We start from the raw sequence: 23,904 nt of genomic DNA, 5'->3' as shown, positions 1-23,904 counted from the left end.
GCCGATCCTAAAGATTATGAAGAAGCAGACAGCGGAGAAGTGGGATGATCAGTGCGAGGTGGCGTTCCAGCAAATAAAGGAGATGATCAGCAGTCCACCGATAATGAGCCGGCCGGTAGAAGGACTACCCCTGCAGTTATACCTATCGGTATCGGACGACACAATCAGTGCGGCCTTAATACAAGAAGTCCCGGAGCAGCGACCCATTTACTTCATCAGCCGGGTTTTACAGAGTGCAGAAACAAGGTATCAGCTGATAGAGAAGATGGCCTTGGCGCTATTAACGGCCGCACGACGGTTACGTCAGTACTTCCAGAGCCACCAGGTGATCGTCCGAACCGATCATCCTATAGCCAAGATACTCCGGAAGCCCGACTTAGCTGGTAGAATGATCGCGTGGTCGGTTGAGTTATCCGAATTCGGTCTCAAATACGAACCAAGAGGATCTGTCAAAGGGCAGCATTTGGCCGACTTTGCAGCCGAACTTCACGGACCGACCCCTGCGTCCGAGCAAACATGGATTCTCTTCGTTGATGGGTCGTCGGACAGACGAAATGCTGGAGCAGGAATTGTCATCGAAGGACCGAACAGTTTCTCGGTGGAGCACTCCTTGCAGTTCAAGTTTAAAGCCTCGAATAACCAGGCAGAGTATGAAGCGCTGATCGCCGGGTTGAGACTAGCCAAAGACTTGGGCGCCACGAGGTTGAAGTGTAACACGGACTCGAAGCTCGTGGTCGGGCAGGTGCAAGGTGAATACCAGGTTAAGGATGATTTGCTGCTTCAGTACTATCACAAGGCCGTTGAAGCCATGAATAAATTTGAAGAGGTTACCATCCATCACATCCCCCGAGCGGAGAACGCCAGAGCCGATAGGCTGTCTAAACTGGCAGAGGGAAAGGAGAAGGGCCAATTAAAGACAATCATTAGGCAAACCCTGATGAGACCTTCAGCAGGTGAATGTGTTGCGGCAAGTCGATCGGCCGATTGGATGGGTGACATACGGGAGCTCTTAAAGAGGTGCGAGGCTGGAGAAGAGATCAGACCGACGGAGAGAAGGCAAGCGCTCCGGTTCGTGATCATCGGAGATGATCTATACAAGAGAGGCTTCACAGCGCCGCTCTTGAAGTGCCTCTCAGCAGACGAAGCGGAGTACGTCATGAACGAGGTCCATAACGGCATCTGCGGGATGCACACCGGTCGGAGAACCATGAAAGCCAGGATACTCCGAGCGGGATACTTTTGGCCGACCATGGAGCAAGACTGCGAAGCCATGATACGCAGGTGCGAAAGATGTCAAGCCCATGGAAATGATGTGAAGAAGGCACCGACCGAATTACACAGCTTAACAGCTCCATGGCCGTTCGCCCAATGGGGTATGGATATCGTTGGACCTTTCCCGGTTGGCCGAGCGCAGAAGAAATTCATACTCGTAGCAGTAGATTACTTCACTAAGTGGGTCGAAGCGGAAGCTTTGGCTAATATCACCGCTCGGCAGGTTCACTCCTTCGTCTGGCGCAACATTATATGTCGCTTCGGCCTCCCCCACACGATCATCACGGATAACGGTCGTCAGTTCATCGACAAAAAACTGAAGGACTTCTATAAACAGGTAGGGATAAGGCATGTTACCAGCTCGGTCGAGCATCCCCAAACCAATGGTCAAGCTGAGGCCATGAACAAAGTTATAGTGGCTGAGTTGAAGAAAAGATTGGGAGAGGCCAAGGGAGCATGGGTTGACGAGCTGCCACAAGTCATTTGGGCCTACCGATGCACGCCACATGGGACGACCGGGGAATCTCCTTTCAACCTAACGTACGGAACAGACGCTATGCTGCCAGTCGAGGTAAGAGAGCCGACCCTTCGGCGGGAGATGCAAGATCTCGAGGTTAATTATGGACGACTCCGTGAGGAATTAGACTGGACGACCGAGCGAAGAGAGCGAGCAGCCGTGCGAGCCGAAGCGTGCAAGAGAATGGTAGCAAGGAGGTATAACGCCAAGGTCAAACCAAGAAACTTCGTCAGAGGAGATTTAGTTTGGAGAAAGACCAACGACGCGCGAAAGAAGACCAAACTGGGAAGGCCCGTTCCGCGTGACCGAGAGCTTGCAGAATGGAGCCTATCGGCTGGAACACTTGAGCGGCAAAGGAATACCCAACACATGGAACGCGTCACACCTCAAAATGTATTACAGTTAGTCATGAATAAAATGAGCGTTTCATACAACTCCATCTAACATTCTAACCGACGGGGCTCCCTGCGGGACCCAAGGAAAGCCTGACCGATCGAGACAGGGACTTCCAAGAGGAAGTCCCGCTCCGTCAGCACCGATCCTAGCGATCTAATTACCCTACGTCCCTGCGGGACCCAAGCAAAGCCTGACCGATCGAGACAGGGACTTCCAAGAGGAAGCCCTGCTCAGTCAGCACCGATCCTAGAGATCTAATCACCCTACGGGTAAACAAGTGACACGAGCTGTCTTGGTCGATCGGTGTTTAACACCAACGATCTAAAAAACGAACCAAATGCACAAGTCAGCTGTATAAAACAAGTAATCAAGATGTCAAGTTTAACGTTTGCACACCGGTCGATCGATCAGCTCAATAAGCACAACTAAGCGAGATTAGCAAGTTAAACAATTAAGTGGCCGATCGCCAACGATAGCAAACAATAGAGGTATGGCCGGTCGCCAACAGGGAGCAATAAGCGAACGAAAGAAGTAAAGAACTATCAGATGAGATAAATAGAGAGGAATTTAAAATTTACATAAGTGTTTATCAAAAAATTACCTAATAACCGAGCGAACGCGATCAATCAAACGGTCGATCGGGTTCGATCGGTTATATCAAAAAGCAAAAATAAAATCTATACATGAGGGTCGTTGACCTCATCCAGCCGGTCGAACACTTTCTCGACCTTCCCATCAACCACCCCCATATGAACATCGAACCGATCGGGAGAGCAGTTGTAGTAAAAGACAGCAAGGTCGACGGCACTCTGGAAGCCCGCTTCATATTGAGCAAATACTTGCTCGTCGGCCACTCCTAGCTCGGCCTCCAAGTCCTTCGCCTTCTTCTGCCAGTCGGCAGCTGAACCAGCGGCGGCCATGTGCTCTAGAGTAAGATCGTCGAAGCGTCGCTGAAGCTTGCGCAGTTCATCAGCGGCTTCACCTGCTTTCGCTTGCTCCGCCTTCGTTCGATCGTCTGCAGCCTTCAATAGGCCGGCACACTTGGCGTGCTCGGCTTTAATACCGATCGAACTGGGCCTTCAGGTCAGCCGCCGACGCTTTCACTTCGTTGAGCTCAGCCTTGGCCGCTGCAAGTTCCTTCTCCAAATCCTCTATCCTGTTCCGCTCGGGGCGAGGAAACTTGGTGTACAGGGCAGCTAGCCTGAGGGTGAGCTCCCCAGCGGTCCGAAGGGCATCCTCTTCAGACACGTCCTTCAGCGCCTCGGTCATTCGAGGTCCCAACTGAAGAAAAACCTCGTCATCAAGGCGTACGCCGCCGCCGAGGAAAGCATCGGCCAGGGATCCAGACGCCTCCCCTTTCTTTTGTTTTTTGAGAGGTCGGTCGGACGGGGAGTCATCTTTCTTAGACTTTTTCCCTTTGTCCCCAGCAGCAGCGGCGCCAGCACCTGAACCGGGCCGCTTCACAATCAGGCGAGGCCGCGAGACGGCGCCCGAAGTCCCGGTAGGGGCGGTGGAAGGAGGAGCTCGATCGGCCTGAGGGGCTGCAGGGACGGTCGTTATTGGCACCGCCTCCTCAGCAGTATCCTCCCCCCTCCGTCGAGCCTTAGCACGAGCCACAAACTCGGCATTAGCAGCGGTCGTTCGAGCCATTATATCTGCAAAACAGCAAAGCAAATAAGTTAAACTGCGACCAAGATTGACGATCGGTAATATCAGAACAACTAACCATAAACCGCCCTCGATAAGTCCGGGGAGCAGATGCATTGGATCAGCGGCCGCGGGTGGATCTTGTCGGGCAGGGTCTTGAGGACGGCCAGGTCAGCCCGCTCGGCCGGGGTCAACTGTTCTTCAGCCCAAGCATCCGTGGGAGGTGGGAACGTCGTCCAATAAAGTGGAAATTTAGGACGATCCTGCTCGTCGAAGATATATCTCCTTCCCTTGCGGGGAATCGCGACCTTAAAAAATCCGGTCTTGAAACCCTTGTAGGAGGCAAGATAGAGGGTGAACAAGCTCTTGTTCGCCCCGAGGAACGAAACCCAACCCTTAGACGCCGTCGGCCGCGTCTTATAGAAATGAAGGAACAAAGGCATGGTGGGCGTCAGGCCGGCCGCTCGGCAAAGGACGTCGAACGCCTGCATAGACGCCCATGCGTTCGGGTGAATTTGCGTTGGTGCACACTGGATCTGGCGGAGGACTGCCATCTGCCAGTCGGCAAACGGCACGTTCAAACCTAGATCATGGAAAAGGCAGGCATACACGAAGAAGAAGTCTAGCTTCGCCTCTCTCTTCCCGTGGCACACTCTCTCGTTGCCGGCGCATATCTTGACCCGAAGGTGTCCATCCTCTACCTCCTCGCTGAATATTCTGGTCCGCTCGACCAGATCCCCCAGGTCGTTCCCCCAACGAAACCTTGTCGCGAGCGTACGCGGCTCATAGGGGGCCCAATCATATCCCGATATTTCCGGCAAATTGACTTCGTCCCCTTCGTCGCCAACGTCGATCCCGATGATGTCCCCGCTTTCATCAGAAGCAGCGACCTGCTCCGCCGCCTCCGCGACCGGTGGCTCGGCCTCAGAACTGCCGCTTAGGAGAATTAGGGAACTCGTGCCGCTCGACACTCCCCCGAGCGAAGTTCCCGACTCAGACGACTGAAACAAGGCGGAAACCGACCCAGCGCCCCCAGAATACCTGACCGCTCCACCCGACAGACCATCTGAACCCGATGTGCTTGAAGACATTTTTACCTACAGATAGAGAAAAACGATCGGAAGCTCGGCTAGAAAGAGAAAGTAAAGCGTGAAAATAACGACAGCCACACAAACCTATTTATAGGGGGGACCATGTGACACGTGGCAGCCCCAGGACCCTACGATCACATTCGGATCGACGGTCCCAGCTTCGCGACGCTTCAGATCATAACTGCCAGGCACGCTCCACGAGGCAATGTAACCGTTGAGAAACGCCAGCGGTCAATCGGCACCACGGTCTGGATAAAACCTCTTCGCTTCATTCCTATCGCTCGAGGCTGGGGGGCTTGTGTACAGTATGTCCAATCGGTCAATCGGCCATTACTGACCCCCAGGGGATCATCGGTCTCACGGGTAAGCGAACAACCATGTAGCATCATTAAAGGACCATCGGTCAGACGGTCGAACATAAGGATTTAATTGTACCCATGCCCATTGGTTCATCAGTAGAACAACAGCGGTGGACCTTCTCGTCTCAAGGGTCCATCGGTCCATCGGTACAACAACAACGATGGACCCTCTGACCTCTAGAGTCCATCGGTTCATCGGTAGAACAGTAGCGGTGGACCTTCTTATCTCAAGGGTCCATCGGTCCATCGATACAACAGCAAGGATGGACCCTCTGACCTCTAGAGTCCATCGGTTCACCGGTAAAACAACAACGACGGACCTCATAAAAACACAGGACGGTCGATCGGTAAAACACATTACTAGCTTGTCGAAAACATCGTCATTTAACCCAGCCAAGCGACCATCGGTCGCACGGTCATATAACTTAAGCCAACGATTATCGGTTAAACGAGTCAATAATCGTCACTAAGGGATCATTGGGCCGTGATTAAGAAACCCTAATTACAGGCCCATGCCAAAAGCTATAAATAGGACCCAAAGGTAAGTTGATAAGAATCTTAATTGCGCATTTATTACAACGGATAATCTGACACACCGATCGGTCCCTTCTGACTTAAGCATCGGAGTATTTTAGACAGGTACCCCGATCGTCATCCCCACCGATCGAGCTAAGGAGTGGATTTGGCTGAAGTCATTGGAGAGGAGGAAGGTATCACGAAGTGAAGGAGTTCTTGCAGTAGGCTCTTGGTCCCTACCCCGAAACAAATATAAATCTTAAAATATTAAATTTGGGTTATATTGAATTGGTTAGATCGGATCCAAATTCGATCCAATCCAACCAGTATTCAAAATTACTCTAATATGATGTACAGGAGTCTTAATATTGATTTCTGACTGGAATCGGAGAAAAATTATTTGCATAAAATCTTTTCGACGATCGATGAAAACACCATGTATACAACTAAGTTAAAGAGAATATATCATATTAAAATAGATACTTGCATTAAAAGTGCATCATATTATTTAGTAGAGATGGATCCAAAATATAAACGGGTGATTGATTCTCTAATCAAAATCAAGTTAATTGATATTGCTATTTGATATATTATTTCCACATATGTTTGCCAATTGTCAAAATTAAAGGATTCACGACATTTTGTACTAATATTTATATTTATGACTAATTGTGAGATATTGTTAAAATATTTGTTATAATTATATTTATTTATTATTTTGTACTCGGACATAGGGGAGGTACAAATTCAAAAATATTTTTACGTTTAGAACATTGCTTACATGATTCCTTTAGTTTAATAAAAGTTAGATTCGTGAGAATAAATTAATGGTTTTCTTATTCGTGTTCGATAATGGATTTAGTTGAGTGATTGCATTTTAAAAAAGTGTTCAGAAACACTAACTCGTAAGCTCCACGCACGCAAAGTGTTTGTGATAATCTTCTTTTTATTCGGCACTCTCTCTACACTCTCTCTCTCACTCTGCTCCAACCTTCATGGATTCCCATTCATGTATTATTGCATGGTTTGTTCTGTCTCTTTCTCTCACCACTTCCTCTTTCTTTTTCTTCTCTCCTTCAAAGTAGCGTGTGTGATCGATTTTTTTTTTTTTTTTCATTAGGGGCTCTGGTGAAGATGGTCAACTAGGAATCGGCAACAACGAAGAGAAAGAATGGGTCTGTCTCGTCGAAGCTCTCCAACCTCACCGTTTCCGCTCCGTCGTCGCCGGCAGCAGAAATTCCCTCGCCATCGGTGAGGACGGCAAGGTATCTTACTCTCTCTCTATCTTTCTCTTTTCGTTCTTATAAATCGTGGGTATCGTTTAAAATCTCGTCTTTTTTGGTGGGGTGGTGGTTACTTGGGTGAGTAGTTGTTCACTTGGGGTTGGAACCAAAGGAGCACACTTGGGCATCCAGCTGAGAGTAAGTCTGAGAACAAGATTGAGAACATTCCCAGCCAGGTGAAGGCTCTTTCCAGTGTTAAGATTGTCCAGGTATACATCCATCCATTCGTTCATTCTCTTCTCTTCAATTTATGATTATCATTCTTTTTTATACCCTTGCTGTTCTTTTTGATGGTGTACTTATTTTGTGAATATTGATAGTGAATAACTTGTGGTTGTTAGGCGGCTATTGGGGGGTGGCACTGTTTGGCTGTTGATGATCAGGGCAGAGCTTATGCCTGGGGTATTATTCTATTATTCATTTCACTCCACACCATAAATCCTTTTTGCTTCCATCCATCACGTTGTTGTTATTATTATTTTTATCATGATCATCTTCATTATCATCATCATTTTTTTATTATCATTATTATTACTGTTACTACTACTATTATTATTCTTATTATTTTTTGATCAGTAGAATTAGCATTGTCCAAAGTGGCAACTCCATTAAGCATACTAATTGTGCGTTTAGTTTCATGTTAGATTTTCTAGGATCACATTAAGTCTTTTCATGTTTAATCTCATGATGAATTGATTCTGAATCAATGCAAATTTAAATAGGATTTGTGTTTGATAGAAATTTTATACTTAGTTTTAATATTAACTTGTAATTATAAAGTCATCCAAACTAAAATCACATCACTTCAAAATTAATTTTTCCAATGCTCATCCAAACACACACCAAAATGTCTTCTCGTTTTCCACTTAGATTGCCATATGTCTTCCTTTCATTACTTTTTAAATCTATACCGTTCCATCCATTTATTAGTTCAATGACTATCTGGACAAAATAACCGTGTCATAATGTAGTTACTGACTTACTGGGTACCAGATTCTTTTTAGAGAAAGTTCCGTAATAATCACGTACAAAGTGACAAACTGCATACTTACACCAATTGTGTACATGTACTACATACTTCATAGTTGGGTGGAAGGCCATATTCTTTTTCCCTTTTAGCTCTCCAAAATTCTGAAAGATTGTTGATGTAGTTTCATTGATGTATATATTATAAAACTTCTAAGAGCTACTAGCATAATTGTTTTCAGGTGGAAATGAATATGGGCAGTGTGGTGAAGAACCTGAGCGCAAGGATGATACTGGCAGACCATTAAGGAGAGATATAGACATCCCTCAACGCTGTGCTCCTAAGCTCGTTGTTCGACAGGTAATTTATGTATTCCAATACCTTGCATGCTATGGTGGAGCATAAATTATTTGCCTCTGCTTTTGTTTCTGTGCCAATCTTTAATGTTAGATGTGCATTTATTTCCTTCAATTCATTATTTTTTATGCCACTATAATCCCTATAAAAGTTTACCTTTCATCATCCTTTTGAACTCCTGAAAAGTGGATGCGCGTGACACTGTCAATATTTTGTCTTTGACGGAGCGATATGGTAGCTTTTAGTCCTTGTTATTTTGTTGTTATTTTTGTACAATTCCCATGGAACCTTGTTATTATTGTACAATTCCCATGGAACCTTAGTAGAATATCAGACATGCCAATGATTTAGTTTCCAGATGTTTAAGTTGCTTTTGCTCAATGCTTACTAGTTAACCTTACCACAGAGAAAGAAAAAAATACTGTATTTATACATATTTTTTAACTGAAGATCAAGTTACAGCTTCTGATATGTTGGAAAGCAAAGGATACATCTGAAATTTTCTTTTGTTTCTGTCAAAATATATTTTAGAAAGTTTCAGATAGTATTCCTATTGTTTTAATTTTGTATATTTGCTGTATCATGTTTTTATCACAAGCATAACAATCCTGCAATCTCAGGGATTTGTTCCCTAGAATACTTTGATCTTATTTCTAAAACTATCCAACAAATCTTTATATACATATCGGATGTATGTTATGAGATATAATAAGAGAAAAAGGAAATCATTTCCTTCTAAACTCGAGAATTTCTTGATCCATGCAAGGCCCTGTCAGACATGTTCAAACTAAAATGGTCTATGTTCCAGTAAGCAATACACTGGTAAACCTATAATTGTTTTAGTTGACCAATTCTTAAATTTTATTTTAAATGATTAATCCCAGTAATTTTTAAAGTTAAATTTGTGATATGTGCTTTGCCCTTAACAAGAGTAATTCTATCACCTTGACTTTTTGATGATGATGCGACAAGGAAAGAATCATTTATAGCTCCAGAAAGTTTTAATTGTTCATTTTAATTTGTTATTAATGTTATGAATCTGAATGACGTTTGATTATAATTCTTATCATGACCTTAACCCCCGTAGTCTTGCTTAATACATTTAATTTGATTCTTTTCTATAAAGTAATTGTGCACTAAATGCTTTCTTAGTGTTTGAGTTTGTATTTCCACATTTCTATTGTAACAAATGCATCATTTGCAAATTAGATGGCATGGGTTTTGATTTGTTTAATGTTTTTGTAATTCATTGGGGTGCAGGTTGCTGCAGGAGGAACTCACTCAGTGGTACTTACACGTGAAGGCCATGTTTGGACATGGGGTCAGCCATGGCCTCCTGGTGACATGTAATTTTCATTTTAGAATAGAAAATGAATTTGTTGAGATGAAGGGAATGAACTGCATAGAAAAAGGAAGATAAAGAGTCTTATTCAAAAAGCAAAACAGAAAACAACCATGAAAAAGGTTAAAATTGTCATATTTCATCTTAAAACCAAGTCAAGTGACATGCCAAAGAAGCTTCCAAAACTAGAATTCTGCTCCAAACAAATGCTTCAAATTGTAGCAAAGATGGCACTTATCCACAAAAAAAATTGGCACTTTTTCTTCTACCCAAATTTTTTTCTATCTTTATCAAGTGTTTTCCTTTGGTTCTCTTTATAATACTATGCTCCTATTATCTTAATATGAACTTAATTTACTTATTCAGATGTTTTTCTGCATTTCTAGTAACTAAACAGTTTCTACATTTGCTGACTTACAATTGTTTTTGCTTTATCTTACAGAAAACAGATTTCAGTTCCTGTTCGGGTTCAAGGTCTTGAAAGTGTAAGGCTCATTGCTGTTGGAGCATTTCATAATTTGGCTCTTCAAGAGGATGGAACTTTATGGGCATGGGGAAATAATGAATATGGACAACTTGGAACTGGAGATACTCAGCCAAGATCACAACCCATTCCTGTCCAAGGACTTTCTGATCTTACTCTGGTATGTATATCATTCTCTGAATTCACCTTGTTAATTTCAGCTTGTGAGTCAGCAGACAGAATAAATAATATATTTTGGTATGTGTACAAACTGATGCATATTTCTGCATAAACCAAGAATATGACATTTCAAGATGTTGGAACTCACTCTTAAATTTTATAGCTAGTAGCAGGTGACACAATGGGTTGAATTTTTGTGATGCCCCAACTATCTGGAGTTTTTGTTCATAGAAAGCTGTGTGCGCTTCATTTAATATATTTTATTGTTGAGAAGTAATTAGTAACTATTGCCCATGGTGATGAAAATGAGTAACTATTGCCCAGCGGGTCATGCATCATGTCGAGCTGTTGGTGCACCCTAGGGTTTGAGTTATCCAACTCATGTGTTGGGATTCTTTAGGTGGGGGTTGTGATGACCCAATTTCAAAAATTATGTTGTTGTCATGCTTGCTTCACCATCGACAAGGTTCACGTCACCATCTCCGATTCTCTCATCAACGCCGTCAGTGCTGTCTTCATCATCATCAATTGTTGCCTTCATCTTCAACTATGTTCTATTCTATAATTTTTCTTCGTAATATCTTCTTATCTTCTTCTGTTCTTACTGCCATTTATTAGTTATTATGAGTAATTTATGACATGGGAATCTATTTTAGCTGTCTATATTTTTTTTAATGCATGCACAGGTCTGTAAATATAGTTTTTCATATCCTCGTAACTCTTACAAGTCAAGTTTGAGGATCTTTTATCTCCCTTTCCAATCCTTCTATTATCCTTGAGTTTGACAACATATAACTATGTGCATATTTTATTACCTGTTGTGCCCCTTTTGTTTTCCCTTTTCCTTTGTCAAGTTTGTTTCACAATGGTTAACGAAAGGATCATTCTGTCATACCTTTTGTAGTGTTTCTTAAGCTACCATCGGCAAAGATGAAATATAAGTTATAGAACAACCATGGGGCTAGGCTTGCCTAATTTTCCTTGTAGTTTTAAAATGTGTGTGATAATTTATACTCAATTATTAAATAGAGTGAAAATAGGTTTGGGATTAATCTCCCTTGTGTAAAACTACACATAGGGTAATGTATTTATTGTAAAGAAAACATCGGCTAAGCCCAATATACAAGATAAAGAATAATAACAAGAAACTAAAGATAGAAGATAAAGATAAGATATCTAAGATATCTAATATATCTAACATTAATAATGTAAATTTATCCTTCTAATGAGTTGTGGTGTTAAATTTATTTCCTCAGTCTGTATCTAGTTGCATGTCAGCAAACTGACAACAATATAATGTACATTATGCTATGTTTGGATTGAGATTTTAAAAGATTTTTTGTTTTCACAAATAATTATAAAAAAATCACATTTCATATTTTTTATTTTAAAGATTTTGTATAATAGTGAAAACAAAAGAATATTTTCACCATTACCTATAGGCCACATGTTTAAAACAAGAAATAAAGTGAAAACAAGATCTTTTTTGTTATGATTCATGGACATAGGAAATGAAAATAAATCTTTATCCCAAATCAAATAGATAATTAATGGGACAAATTATTGGGTGATATCTGATATTCCATCTTTATAAACTTGTGTGATTCAGAATCAGATGTATGCTATAGAACACAGAGGCATATATCAGTGTTACAACTTGTGTGTGTGTGTGTGTCTGCACTTGCACGCGTGTGTGATTGTGAGCTGTTTTGGTGCACAAGCAAATACTAAGTTTATGCATTGAGGTAGAATGCTAGATATATTGTAAATGCTTAGCCTTTGTTTGGTATTAATGAAATTAATAAGATGAATATAGAATCAGTATAAGAAGTTTGGTGGGAAAGAGAAAGAGGAAAAATAATTTAAAATTGGTGGGATCTAATATACTATTTCTCACTATCTCTACTCATCTCTCTATCTCTTTACTCGTATCTTCTCTATTTTTTTTTCTACCAAGCACCTTTAATTTTCATTTATTTCCATTTTACCAACTTGCTGGTATAGCTCCTTGCTTCCAGTGGCATTCTTTCTCTTGGGGTTATATTTGGGTGTGCGATAGGAGTTGAAGATTGTTATGTATCTGTACCCTACAAACTTTAACTCTTTGATTATAGTTTAAATATCTAATTTCTTTTATTAAATCTGTTTGGAACTTTAGGTTGATATTGCAGCTGGTGGATGGCATTCTACTGCATTGACTGATGAAGGAGAGGTACTCTTTTTTTGTGTAGAATCTATTGGTTTTAAATTTTAATTTGAAGATATACCATTAAAATCTTTGAACTCTACATTTAACTTCATATGTTTAAATTTTTTAGTTTTCTGTTTCTTTTGAAAATAGATGTCTATAGTAGAAAACCGTATACAAATTATTGTTTTTGAAAATAGCTTTTGCAATAAAGTAAGCTGTTATACTTTTTTGTAATAGAAGCAATGTAGATGATCTATGCTCTTACAAAGTAGTTTAGGCCTAACTTAACCTTACTAAACCAACATGTAAGGTAAGAATTGTTATCACTTATATATACTTTTTTCCCACAATCTCTATTCGTTGTGGGACTTGAGTTTTTCCCGATACACCCTTTCACATTCAGCACTATTGGACTTGGTTCGAGTAATATGGTGAGTGACCCTTTTAATGGATCTAGGTTATACTATGATATGATCTTGCAAAATGATATAGGCTTAAGCCTACAAAATAGGCTTTACTCCCTCTCTGAACCAAAGTAATCCAATTTTGAATGAATTGGTTCGTTATGGAATTGGATCTATGCAGTTCAATATTCTTATAAAATTAGTCATAAAAATTGGTAATTATAAGGGCCAAGAATAATCATTCAAAAAAACATTATATCCTCTTTAGATATGTTGCTACAAATTATTATTATATATTTCGTTAAAGAATAAAAAATACATCTCAAAAGTGAATAAATTTCTAAAGAAATGTGAATAGGGGAAGTTTTAAATAATGTTGTTTATTTTCGGTCTCTTTGGTGCAGCTATAGTTATCCTTCAATTTGGTGGATTGGAGGGAGGATACCAATGGCACGACCAAGGAGAAATATGCATCATTATCTATTTATTTATCTATTACAATCAAATTCCTTGTTTATTCGTAGTTATGCATGTCATCATGTTTCTATAAGAAGTTCCTCCTTTTCAACGTTCACTTCATTCTTCTTTTCATCCTGCTTTTAGTCGTTAATGTGGCTTCAATATGTCACGAAGTGAGATTAAGAAAAGTGACAAGGAGGTGCATTATCGAGGACTATGCAGAAGGATATGTGGTACACACATTGCCTTGATAAGAGATCCCAAGTAGGTGGTACACACATTTGCCTAGATAAGAGATCCCAAGTAGGTGGTGCGTGTGTCTCAACACCTTTAACTTAACCATGGAAATTGCCAAGGCCTATGTCACAAGGTCAAAACCAACTTCTCTATCCTTGATAACTTTAATAACCACATTAACAATGTCGTATGGCAAACCCTTACCACTCTTACCTGCTCAACAGCAACACTCCCTCCCATGCACATGCCTTTGCAGTCATGTTACATGCTCAAGTCAACAATGAAGCCACTTCGGTTCATCCTCATTGGCACTGAATGAGGCTAAGAATAATGGTGAGTAGGTGTGTTATTGAGTATAGAGAGTAGGGATACAAACATGCTTTTAAAACATTTATTCTACTCATGATCATATAATAAAAGGTTAAAAACCATCCAATCTGTCCATTAACAATATTTTTATGGACAGATATCCAAACCATCCATAACATTATTTAAGAAATATATTTTATGTTTATGATAAATCATTTAGTTATTTAGTTCTTTCTCTACTCTATAATAATGCATATCCTTGCTACTTTTCTTAATCTCACTCTTTGCCACAAAGGACGGATCAATGTGGCATCAGCACGGACTCATTGAGCAAGAAATGTTGTTGAGGAGTTGATCGTAGGGGTTTGCATGACCACAAAATTAAGGTTATTAGGGATAAACAAGTTGCTTTTGGCTTTGAGAGCCATGAAGCTTGATGGGAGCACTATTGTAAGCCCAGGAATAGTCCAGGGTAGAGTCAAAGGTGCCAACCCACACACAATTCCTCTTGTTGGGATCTTTGACCTTGATTGCATATGCCTCACATGACCTTCTATTCTTTCCTTAATAATGCACCTCCTACCACTCTTCTTAATCTTACTTGGTGCTATAATGATATAATCATTATTTCATATCAATTACTCTAGCGTTGTTTTTTTTTTTTTGACCGGCAATTACTGCCTATAGTGAAAACGGATGAGAGGAAGAATGTCGTGGAGACCAAGGAGGAGGGGCTTTTTTATAGAAATACCATGTGTAACTGTGTGTCAACGTGGGATTTGACTGTGATCAATAAATAGGTAGATAATGTTGTGTTTTTTCTCTAATAGTCATAATTTAAAGTTTTGTTATTCTCATTTTCTTTAGTAATTATTTACTTTTGAGATGTTAAATATATTACCTTTTTTTATGAAATATTAGGATAAGTTACAGTAACATATTGAAAGAGGATACAATGTTATTATTTTCTACATGTCTTTCAATTTTTATTCGAGTAATATCTTATCTCTTTAAGGTTTTGCCATTATTTTAAAATATAAATATTGAATTCGATAAATCCAATTCGGAACTGAAGCAATTTGCTAATCGTGATTATATTACTCTGTATAAGTTTACACTTGCGGAACTCTCACCTAACAACTGTCTAGAGTTGACATAGGTTCATTATATTATATTCAGAATCTTGTTGTGAAAGTTAGTTTGTTAGACTAAGTCTTGTATAAATACATCTATTGTAATAGAAAACTGTAATTTATCACTCATTAAGAATAAATGTTTTCTCAGTTATATATATACTAAAAGTGGTGCAGTCAAGGGAGGCATACTTGTGATGCTCTTTTTATTATAAGCCATGACTTAGCCAAAGAGATAAGAGAAATATTGGAAAAGAAAAAACATCAAAGGACAGAAAGAAACAAAGTTACTTTTAAGAGTTCAGTAAAAGGTTTTGGTGCAGAAGGAAAAAGAAGAAAATAGTTGATAATAAAGTGTAACTTGGAGCTGGTGTGGTCTTGCTAGTTGTGATGATATCTCTTTTTGTGGGGTAGTCTATTGTGGTTGTGAAAGGGTACAATACAAAGTGCTTATATCCTCCTTCCAAGAAATTGGGGCCTAGGATATGACTTCCATGAGGATAAAAATTATTTCACTTAAACGTTTTCTTTATGGAGAGAGTCTTTAGGAAGATAAGGAAAATCATTTTTAAACACTTGTCCTTCCTGCACTTGAGTTAAATTCTTGTGATCTTGGTTAGGAACCTAAGCTAGAAACAATATTGAATCTGTCAATGATACCCCCACCAAACTTCAGGATGATTCATGGTGTGGAGAGAATCTTGCTTACACAAGAAGATCGTTTGTCATTTTTAAATCAACCTTCATCCAAGGGGTTAATCCAACTCCTTCAAATCATGTAACTACGTCATAAAGGATTTGTTGATTCCCTTGGCTGAAAATTATCTTAGAAGACTTGAAGATTAATTGGGATGGACTTATGAAGCACAAGGATTTGTTGATTCCCTTGGCTGAAAATTATCTTAGAAGATTTGAAGATTAATTGGGATGAACTTATGAAGCACAGTTGTGATCAGCAATTAGTATGTCCCATAAGCCTATTCAGCATGATCAAACCAAACACATTGAAGTGGATATACATTCTATCAATTAGATAGTGGTTTTGTACTCCATATGTACCTTCACAAGGTCAACTTGCATATCCTTTTTGAAGGATTGTGAACTCCAAATTTTGGGTGAATAATATGCTAGTTGGGAATGGAAAACATTTGTTCTCGAGTTTGTGGAGTGTTGGAAATAAAAGCATTCACTTTTATTATCTTTCCAAGTAACTTATAATTTAATAGGGTTCAATGTATTGCAAGAAGTTGCGATACATCAAGTAGAGCAGAGACGAGAGCAAAAACGTGAATCGAGCGCTAACCAAATGCAAAAAAAACGTCAATACAAAGTGGCCGCCTTCAATGGCTCTCAATGGTCTCCAAAAATGTAAAAGAGATACAAAATGGAGAGGAAAGGGTTTTGAAAACCTAAAACCCTATTGGACATCACTAATTACAAAACCGTCACTCTGGGCTGCAAAATTACAAAATTTACGCTTTGGGCAAATAGGAGATGGCCCATTACTAATACCGATGTGGAAAAGCAAGTTGATGTGGCACTGACGTGGCACTCTTCTCTTCAACCTAAATTTAATGTCCAAGCTCAAAAATGCTTCACAACAAAACCTGAAAATAACTAAGAAACAAAAATTAGACCAATTGAATCTAAATTAATTAAAATTCGAATTATTAGCCCAATGAAGCCCGATAAAAGAAATGCACTAAAGATAGATAATTAATCACTAAACATTCCTCAAGATGGGTACAAAAAGGTAAGAAAATAGGAAAAAATAATGGCTTATTAGTTACTCTACCTTTCTTATAGGATAGATGTTTATCTACTATTGGCAAGATATATATATCCAAAGATGTGATATTCAATGAAACTGGCTTCACTTGCAATGAAATATTTCGCTCACGTTCCCATTCTGTTAACCCCATCCTTTCTTGCATACCTGCTAACATTCCTTTAGTTTTTTCTAACCCTACTCAATCTCAACATTCCACACATATCATTGTTCCTACTTCTTCCTCCCTCTTTGCATTGTACTACCCTTGATGCTTTTCTTCTTCGTGGAATTAGAGAGGTATTCTTCATGGAATTAGAGAGGTATAGGCCTTCAACTGAAGGGGCTGTCCACAAAGCATCCCTGTGGTGTGCTCTGAAAATAAAGTTTCTATAGCATTTTGGATACCCTTCTTTGATTCTGAGTTGAGGGCAAAGGATGTTGATCCTTGTCTTCAATAACATGATAGAGCTTATAAAATCAGTTTGCCTCATGAAAGTACCATCGTGCGCCTACTTTCCTGCTCCTTTATTTAGGGCAAAAGTGCCCAATCCACATAGCATTGAAAGAAGAGCTATGTTGCCAATTCCTACCTAACCAGGAAGCCTGACAATAGAAAGAGTTAGGTACCTCTGTGGTAGGCAGTATGCAAAAGGGAAAGGCTACATCTTTTCTTTTGGGACAAAAATCTTTCTTTCCTCATTGCTGAATCGAGACATCGAAGTTTTGTGACCCATGCTACCTACTCTAGTGCTTCTTCTAGGCCAAAGATGTTACCTGAAGCTCTCCACTCTGATCTCAAAAGGACTAGACAAGACATATTCCTAGTTGCAAGCTGAAAGTAAGTAGCTTTTGCCTTCCCCATAGTCTAGGAGCTTCCCAACTCTTTCCAATTCAAATAGTGGGAGGGTCCTCACATCCCCTTACAAGAAGCTAGAGGACATTCATCGATTAGTTTAGATCTTTGTCAAGTTAGCTTTAAGCAAACCAGGCCATTAACACCATTCCTAAGCACAAATCTTTTGTGATATAGAAGATAGGGTTACCAGCAATCCCATTTGCTTTTCTGCCTGACTAGTTCTAGTCCCTCGAGTCAATTGTCTCCTCCTCCTTACTTTCCCATAATATTCGTCTTATGCAAACCCATTCCACATTGGGCCTTGTTATGCATCACATTCACCACAGTCTACTTGTTGCTCATATACCACACCTAAGTCTATTAAGCAAGCTTTAACTAAGTGTGCAGCTTTACAGAATGAAACTCTGTCCCTTGTACCTCTTCCTACAGATCGCAAACCCATTGGTTGCAAGTGATCATTCTCCATGGAGTTATAGGTTTCTATGTAGTAAAGGAGTAAGACGGGCCATACCTTTCCGTTGTCTTTTTGTTTCTTTGTTGATATTTGATACTTAATACTACCACTCTTTCCATCTGTCTGGTTTTTTTGTTTCTGTTAATATTTTTGTGGTCATTTGGCTTTAATTTTATCTTCGTTAACATTATTTCAGGTATATGGCTGGGGAAGGGGGGAACATGGCAGGCTTGGGTTTGGTGATAGTGACAAGAGCAGTAAAATGGTACCCCAGAAGGTTCAACTGTTAGCTGGAGAAGATATTGTGCAGGTACTCTTTTTCTTTCTACACTAATAAAATATAGTGCATCAATGTGATGGCTTAGTAATGAAAACAATCACTTTCTAGCCTTTTTCTCACGTTGACATCATTGATGCTGCAAAATGAAGAACCGAAATATCCAAAACTATTTAATTCTGAAGATGTAAATTTAGCTTCTCACATCACATGAACTGACTTCCATGTTCTTGACTAATCATGACAATCTAAGGGAGGCATTTTTCAGGATAATCATTTTTCTGATATGAAGATTACTGATTTGTTGTCAGGTATCCTGTGGAGGTACCCACTCAGTGGCATTAACCCGCGATGGCCGCATGTTTTCTGTAAGTATTTTCTATGCCATCTTTGTTTCTCTTTTCTATGATTTGGCCATATTATATAATCCTTCAAAAACAGATTTAATATATTGATTATTCAATTTTGTCTTCTTATTGATAAGATATTCAATCAAGTTTTTCAATCTTTTACAACGTAATAATGTGATCAATTTTTATCCAATTAACATTAAAATATTTAGTAAGCAAATATTGTAGATTTTATAATTCACATATAAACAATTTGTAAAATCTATATATCAATTTCAACACACGAAAGAGCCTTATTGTTTTTTATTTTAAAAAATTGAGGGACATGATTGAATCTTAAATAGTTACACTGTTATATATTTAAAATTTAGATACTTGATTGAATTCTTTATTAATAAAGGGATTAAATTGAACAAGAATAAATAAATGAATAAATAAATAATAGAACTAAAGGTAACTAAGCCAGGTTTTTCTCCATTTATTTTTAAATAGTGTTTGGTTCTTGAAACACTATTTAAGCCATTTTTCTCATTTAACGTTGTTTAAAAACACCAAGGACTAAAATTGATGCATTTCAAAATTAAATATTATTAAAAATAGACAGAAGTTTTTACAGACGAAAACTGAATTTACAAAGTTCAGAATGATTGAACACGTTTTACCCTTATTTGTCTTATTTTCAGGTTTTAATTAGTGAAATAGTTAAAGTATTTGTTTAGGACTTTGACTGAACATGTTAGATCTAATGTTCAATTGGACCAAAATAAAAGAAGTAAAATGTATGCAAAATTAAAGATTAAAGATTGAACCAAAAGTTGTGATTTTCCAAAATGGAATGACTATAATCACAAGAAAAATAGGAGGATTGGAATCCCTTATGACTAACTAAAGGGTTTAACATTGCAATTCAACCTATTCTTAAAATGTGTGGTAGATAATTTAGTTTGTGCTTTATGTTAGTTAGGTAGTTAGTAGTGATGTATTGTGATATGCATATGTCTGAAAATATAAACACTTGAAATTCAGTGTCCAAATCCCTTGTTCACCTTTGAATTTGGATTTTCTACTAGTTTTTTTTTTTATTGTTTCTCTTCCATACTTTCAAAATATATTAATGAACATTAATTTTGATGTTTTAAAATATATTAGAAAGATTGTTAAAGTACGAATACTAGTGTATTTTGTCAATCCTCAGTAGAAAATAGTACCAAAAATCCAGTAGAGAATCTGGATCCTTCTCTTTTCTTCTTTTTTCTTGGTAGTGTGCATTAAGAAAATGGAGATTTTGAATGAATGAAAAAACAGAGTGATTTAAGTATATGATTTGTTGGGTTGAACTGTTTGCAGTTTGGTAGAGGTGACCATGGACGTCTTGGATATGGTAGGAAAGTGACGACTGGTCAACCAATGGAGGTACCTATAAACCTTCCTCCTCCACACAACCTCACTGCCACTGAAGCTGAGGGACATTGGATAGCTAAACTTGTTGCCTGTGGTGGCAGACATACCTTGGCAATAGTACAATGGAATAACAGATCATCTTAACTCATTCATAAATCATAAACACAAACCAAAAATGAAACACTAGATTATAAGGCTAATCACTCACTCATGTCAAACTCTGCTGTGTTCAGTTTGGTATGATCTTCTTCTTTTACTAATAACTTCAATAGATATACTATTTTAAAACTTTCTTGTGTCATTTCTTAAAATCTTTTATTGCCATAAGATAACTGAAAAAGTAGATGATGCGGCTAATCACTCACTCATTTGAAACTCTGTTGTGTTGAGTTTGGTATGATCTTCTTTTGGTAATAACTATTTTAAAACTTTCTTATGGTATTTCCTAAAATCTTCTATTGCCATAAGATATATATATATATATATATATATATATATATATATATATATATATAAAACATTGCCTTTGAATGCAATAGAGACATTAAGTTATCTTTTAATAAAACTTTTAAATACATCAACTAACTTATTTTTGTTGGTTTCTCAGAAGCTAGCCTTTAAATAAACTAATGGATAAATAATCTGTTTACAGTAACAATTATTACATATTTTGTTTTTAGTATAATAAGAAAAAAAATTATAGTTGTAGTACAAATTTTTTAATTTTGTTAATATGGACTTAAATTTAAAGGAAGGTTTTTTTATTTTGTGTTTTTGTTTTTTAAATTTATTTTTTTTTGTAATTTTGTTATAATTAATTATATATAAATTGATTTTTTTCTTTAATAAATATATGACAATTATTAAAGATCAAACACATACCCAATCATTAATATTTTACAAAGTTCAAATAGTATTAATAATTAAAGTTATTGTATTAATGCTGTAACTTTTCTGTTATATTAAAAAAAAATAATGGTTTCTACTTTCTAAAAAAATGACAAGTTCATTTAGTATTATTTAGTATTATTTTAGTCTTAATTTAGTCTTGATTAACATAATCTTAGTATTAAATTTGATGAAAATTTTAAATCCGTTTTTAATAAATTTAACGGAAAAAATGAAATTGTATCTATTTTTGTAATAATTTTTACAAATCAAAAATAAATTGAGCCTAAAATAAATGAAAGAACTCAACATAACATAGACAAACGGGTAATTAAACCAAAACAAAATGTTTTACCGTTGACTAATGTGTTATTCTAAAATAATGCAATAAAATTTAATATAACATTATTAGGAGAGGAATGAATTACTTTTACGTTAAGAAGATAATTATTCTTTTCTTTTCTTTTCTCTTGTGTTTTTCTTCCTGCATTCTAACACTTCTGAAATTTAATTTCCAGAATGCAAAAACAGTTCAGAAAATTCTTTTCCGGACAGTAGTGACTCCTCCTTGATAAGGAAAGAGAAAAAAAAAAAAAAAAAAAGATTCCAGTAACTTTTTTGATGGGGTGGATGAAGAAATGTGATAGGAAGCAACACCGTCTTTTAAATTTGGAGGTAAACCTTATTATTTGAAGAAGTGGTAGAAGCTTCATTGTAAGACCTTTATGCGATTTATTAGTGGAAACGCTACGTAGATCTGTGTCGTTTTTCTTTTATTCTAAATAATTAATTTAATTTTACGAATAGTGACTTTTAAAAGGTTAAAATAGTAAAATAGTTATTTTAATTTAAAAAATATTTAAATTTAAAGAGAGTAAAAATAAAAATGTAATTATTTTAAATTAAAATAATGATTACTTAAAAAGTAAAATAAAGAAGTTACACAACAAAAAAAAAATTCAATTAATGTCCACGAAATTTGGGCTGGGAAAATTTTAATTCTTTTTAAAGTGGGTTGAAGTTCATTTAACCCAAGGGGTTTAATCGATTCAAGTTGGATTAAAGATAAGTTGGCGGGTAACTTATCACTAACAACATTTTATTAGTATTTTTATATCTTTTATATATTTTTCATTAAAATTATTTATTACTTCTAATTATATTATTCATATTTTTAAGTACTTTTAATAATATTTGAATAGTTAAGATATTTAATTTACTTGCTTGTTAAATTATGTATATTAATACTTTAATTTTCAACTATTATCTTTATAATAATAGTTGAGGAACTATGTAAACACTTTAATTTTACTATTATGAAAAAAATGAATTAGTTAATCCATTTTTATTGTACTATAAAATAAATTATAAAAATCAAATATTTGTAAGTAAATCAACTCACTAACTCGCGAACTCATGGTAGGTTGAGTCGGATTGAGTTGTGACCCTGATTGACTCATTTTGACATTACATATATAGAGGTGAAAATATATACTGATACGATCCTATCCAGGAAAGAGTATGATTGTTTCTGAATTTGAATCCTCAAGAGGCACGACACGAATAAATAAGAGAAAAACGCGGAATAAGACAGAGATGGAGGATGCCACAATCTAGCAGATTGATAAGTCAAGTGAAGATTCGCCACAAAGATGTTAATCTTTGATAAGAACCAGAGGCCTAAGCCAAGAACAAAGAGAACCCTCTCTTTAATGAAAATCAAATTCAATATATGATTAAAAGTGTCTACATTGTTTTTGGTACCTTTATATATAGGCACATAAGTTTAAGAAAACCTGAGAACCTACAAGAGGGCCCAAGTCCAAAACATTAAAACATAAACTAATTTATAAAAGAAAGCCCAAAGCCCAAAAACATAGAACAAAACTAATTTCTAAGAGGAAACCCAAAGTCTAAAAACATAAACTAATTTTCCTAAAAACTATCTTCAAATATGCTTCAAGCAATGATCTTCATATTCTTTGAATTTCAGATTGCTTGTAGCATTAGGAGCCTTGAATAGTTTTAATCTTTCAATCTCTTGCTCCTTGCCCTTGTCATAGGTCCTTTAAATTGTAACGGTTCATCTTCAAGTTCTTCTTGTATGAAATCTTGGGATAGTCCTCTATCATTCCCTCCTTCTTGAAGAGAATTTGTCCTCAAATTTGTCTCATTTGAAGATTCTTTATCATTCTCTCCTGTTTGGAGAGAATTCGACCTGAATTCTAGAAGGTCCTATTCACAAACACAAACATAAATCAAAGTCACAAATTGAAAATAAAATAATAGAAATTCTACTAAAATGAGATATGGATCCTGAAAGAGGTCAAGCTCTTATTATAAAAAGATTTTGGAGTTCTGCCTCCAGGGTCAAATACCCACCTGCACCAATCATCAAACAATTTTAAATTAAAGATAAAATGCTCAAAGAAAAGAAAAGGAATATTGCTCAAACAAACAACCCAATTATAGGTATGACTTTGATCACCCATAGGTTTGTTAGAAATGGGTAAACAAGTTAATTCATGAGCATATATTTCTAAGCTTGTGTCTTTTTTATCATCATTTCATCTTCCATTGTTGATCTCCTTGTTGCTTGATGAATAAGTCTTCCTTAAATATCCTTTCATCTTTCCATTGTTGATGTCATTGCTCTTTGATGAATAAATCGTCCATAGGCAATAAAACAATAAGAGGAAAGTTAGTACCTTTTTTCATGGACAATTCATAATACTCTCTTATTTCTTTTTCTTTTTCTCTCTTTTCTTCCTTCTCTCTTTTTCT

General features: G+C 37.3%; 1 protein-coding gene across 1 annotated transcript; it reads left to right on the top strand.

Moving 5' to 3' along the window:
• Positions 1-6,655: 6,655 nt before the first annotated feature.
• On the top strand, positions 6,656-20,520 carry LOC114182083 (ultraviolet-B receptor UVR8-like). Its single transcript, XM_028068837.2, has 11 exons — positions 6,656-6,822; positions 6,919-7,063; positions 7,168-7,290; positions 7,423-7,483; positions 8,290-8,408; positions 9,666-9,751; positions 10,190-10,391; positions 12,549-12,602; positions 18,401-18,514; positions 18,793-18,849; positions 20,179-20,520. The coding sequence occupies exons 1-11, from the start codon at positions 6,794-6,796 to the stop codon at positions 20,374-20,376; spliced, it is 1,188 nt and encodes a 395-aa protein (XP_027924638.1). The 5' UTR covers positions 6,656-6,793; the 3' UTR covers positions 20,377-20,520.
• The last annotated feature ends 3,384 nt before the right edge of the window (positions 20,521-23,904 follow it).

Source organism: Vigna unguiculata, chromosome 4, assembly GCF_037176805.1.
Source record: "Vigna unguiculata cultivar grain cowpea cultivar isolate G323 ecotype 2 chromosome 4, ASM3717680v1, whole genome shotgun sequence".
NCBI lineage: Eukaryota > Viridiplantae > Streptophyta > Magnoliopsida > Fabales > Fabaceae > Vigna > Vigna unguiculata.
The sequence above is the reverse complement of the archived record's forward strand: the minus strand, read 5'-3'. Positions and strand labels throughout refer to the sequence as shown.

Bases quoted from the DNA above. Each gene is read 5' to 3' on its own strand.
- LOC114182083 (XM_028068837.2), top strand. From the start codon at position 6,794: ATGGATTCCCATTCATGTATTATTGCATG. The intron at 7,064-7,167 runs GTATCTTACTCT...TTGGGTGAGTAG, and splicing joins CCATCGGTGAGGACGGCAAG to TTGTTCACTTGGGGTTGGAA. The intron at 8,409-9,665 runs GTAATTTATGTA...ATTGGGGTGCAG, and splicing joins CTAAGCTCGTTGTTCGACAG to GTTGCTGCAGGAGGAACTCA.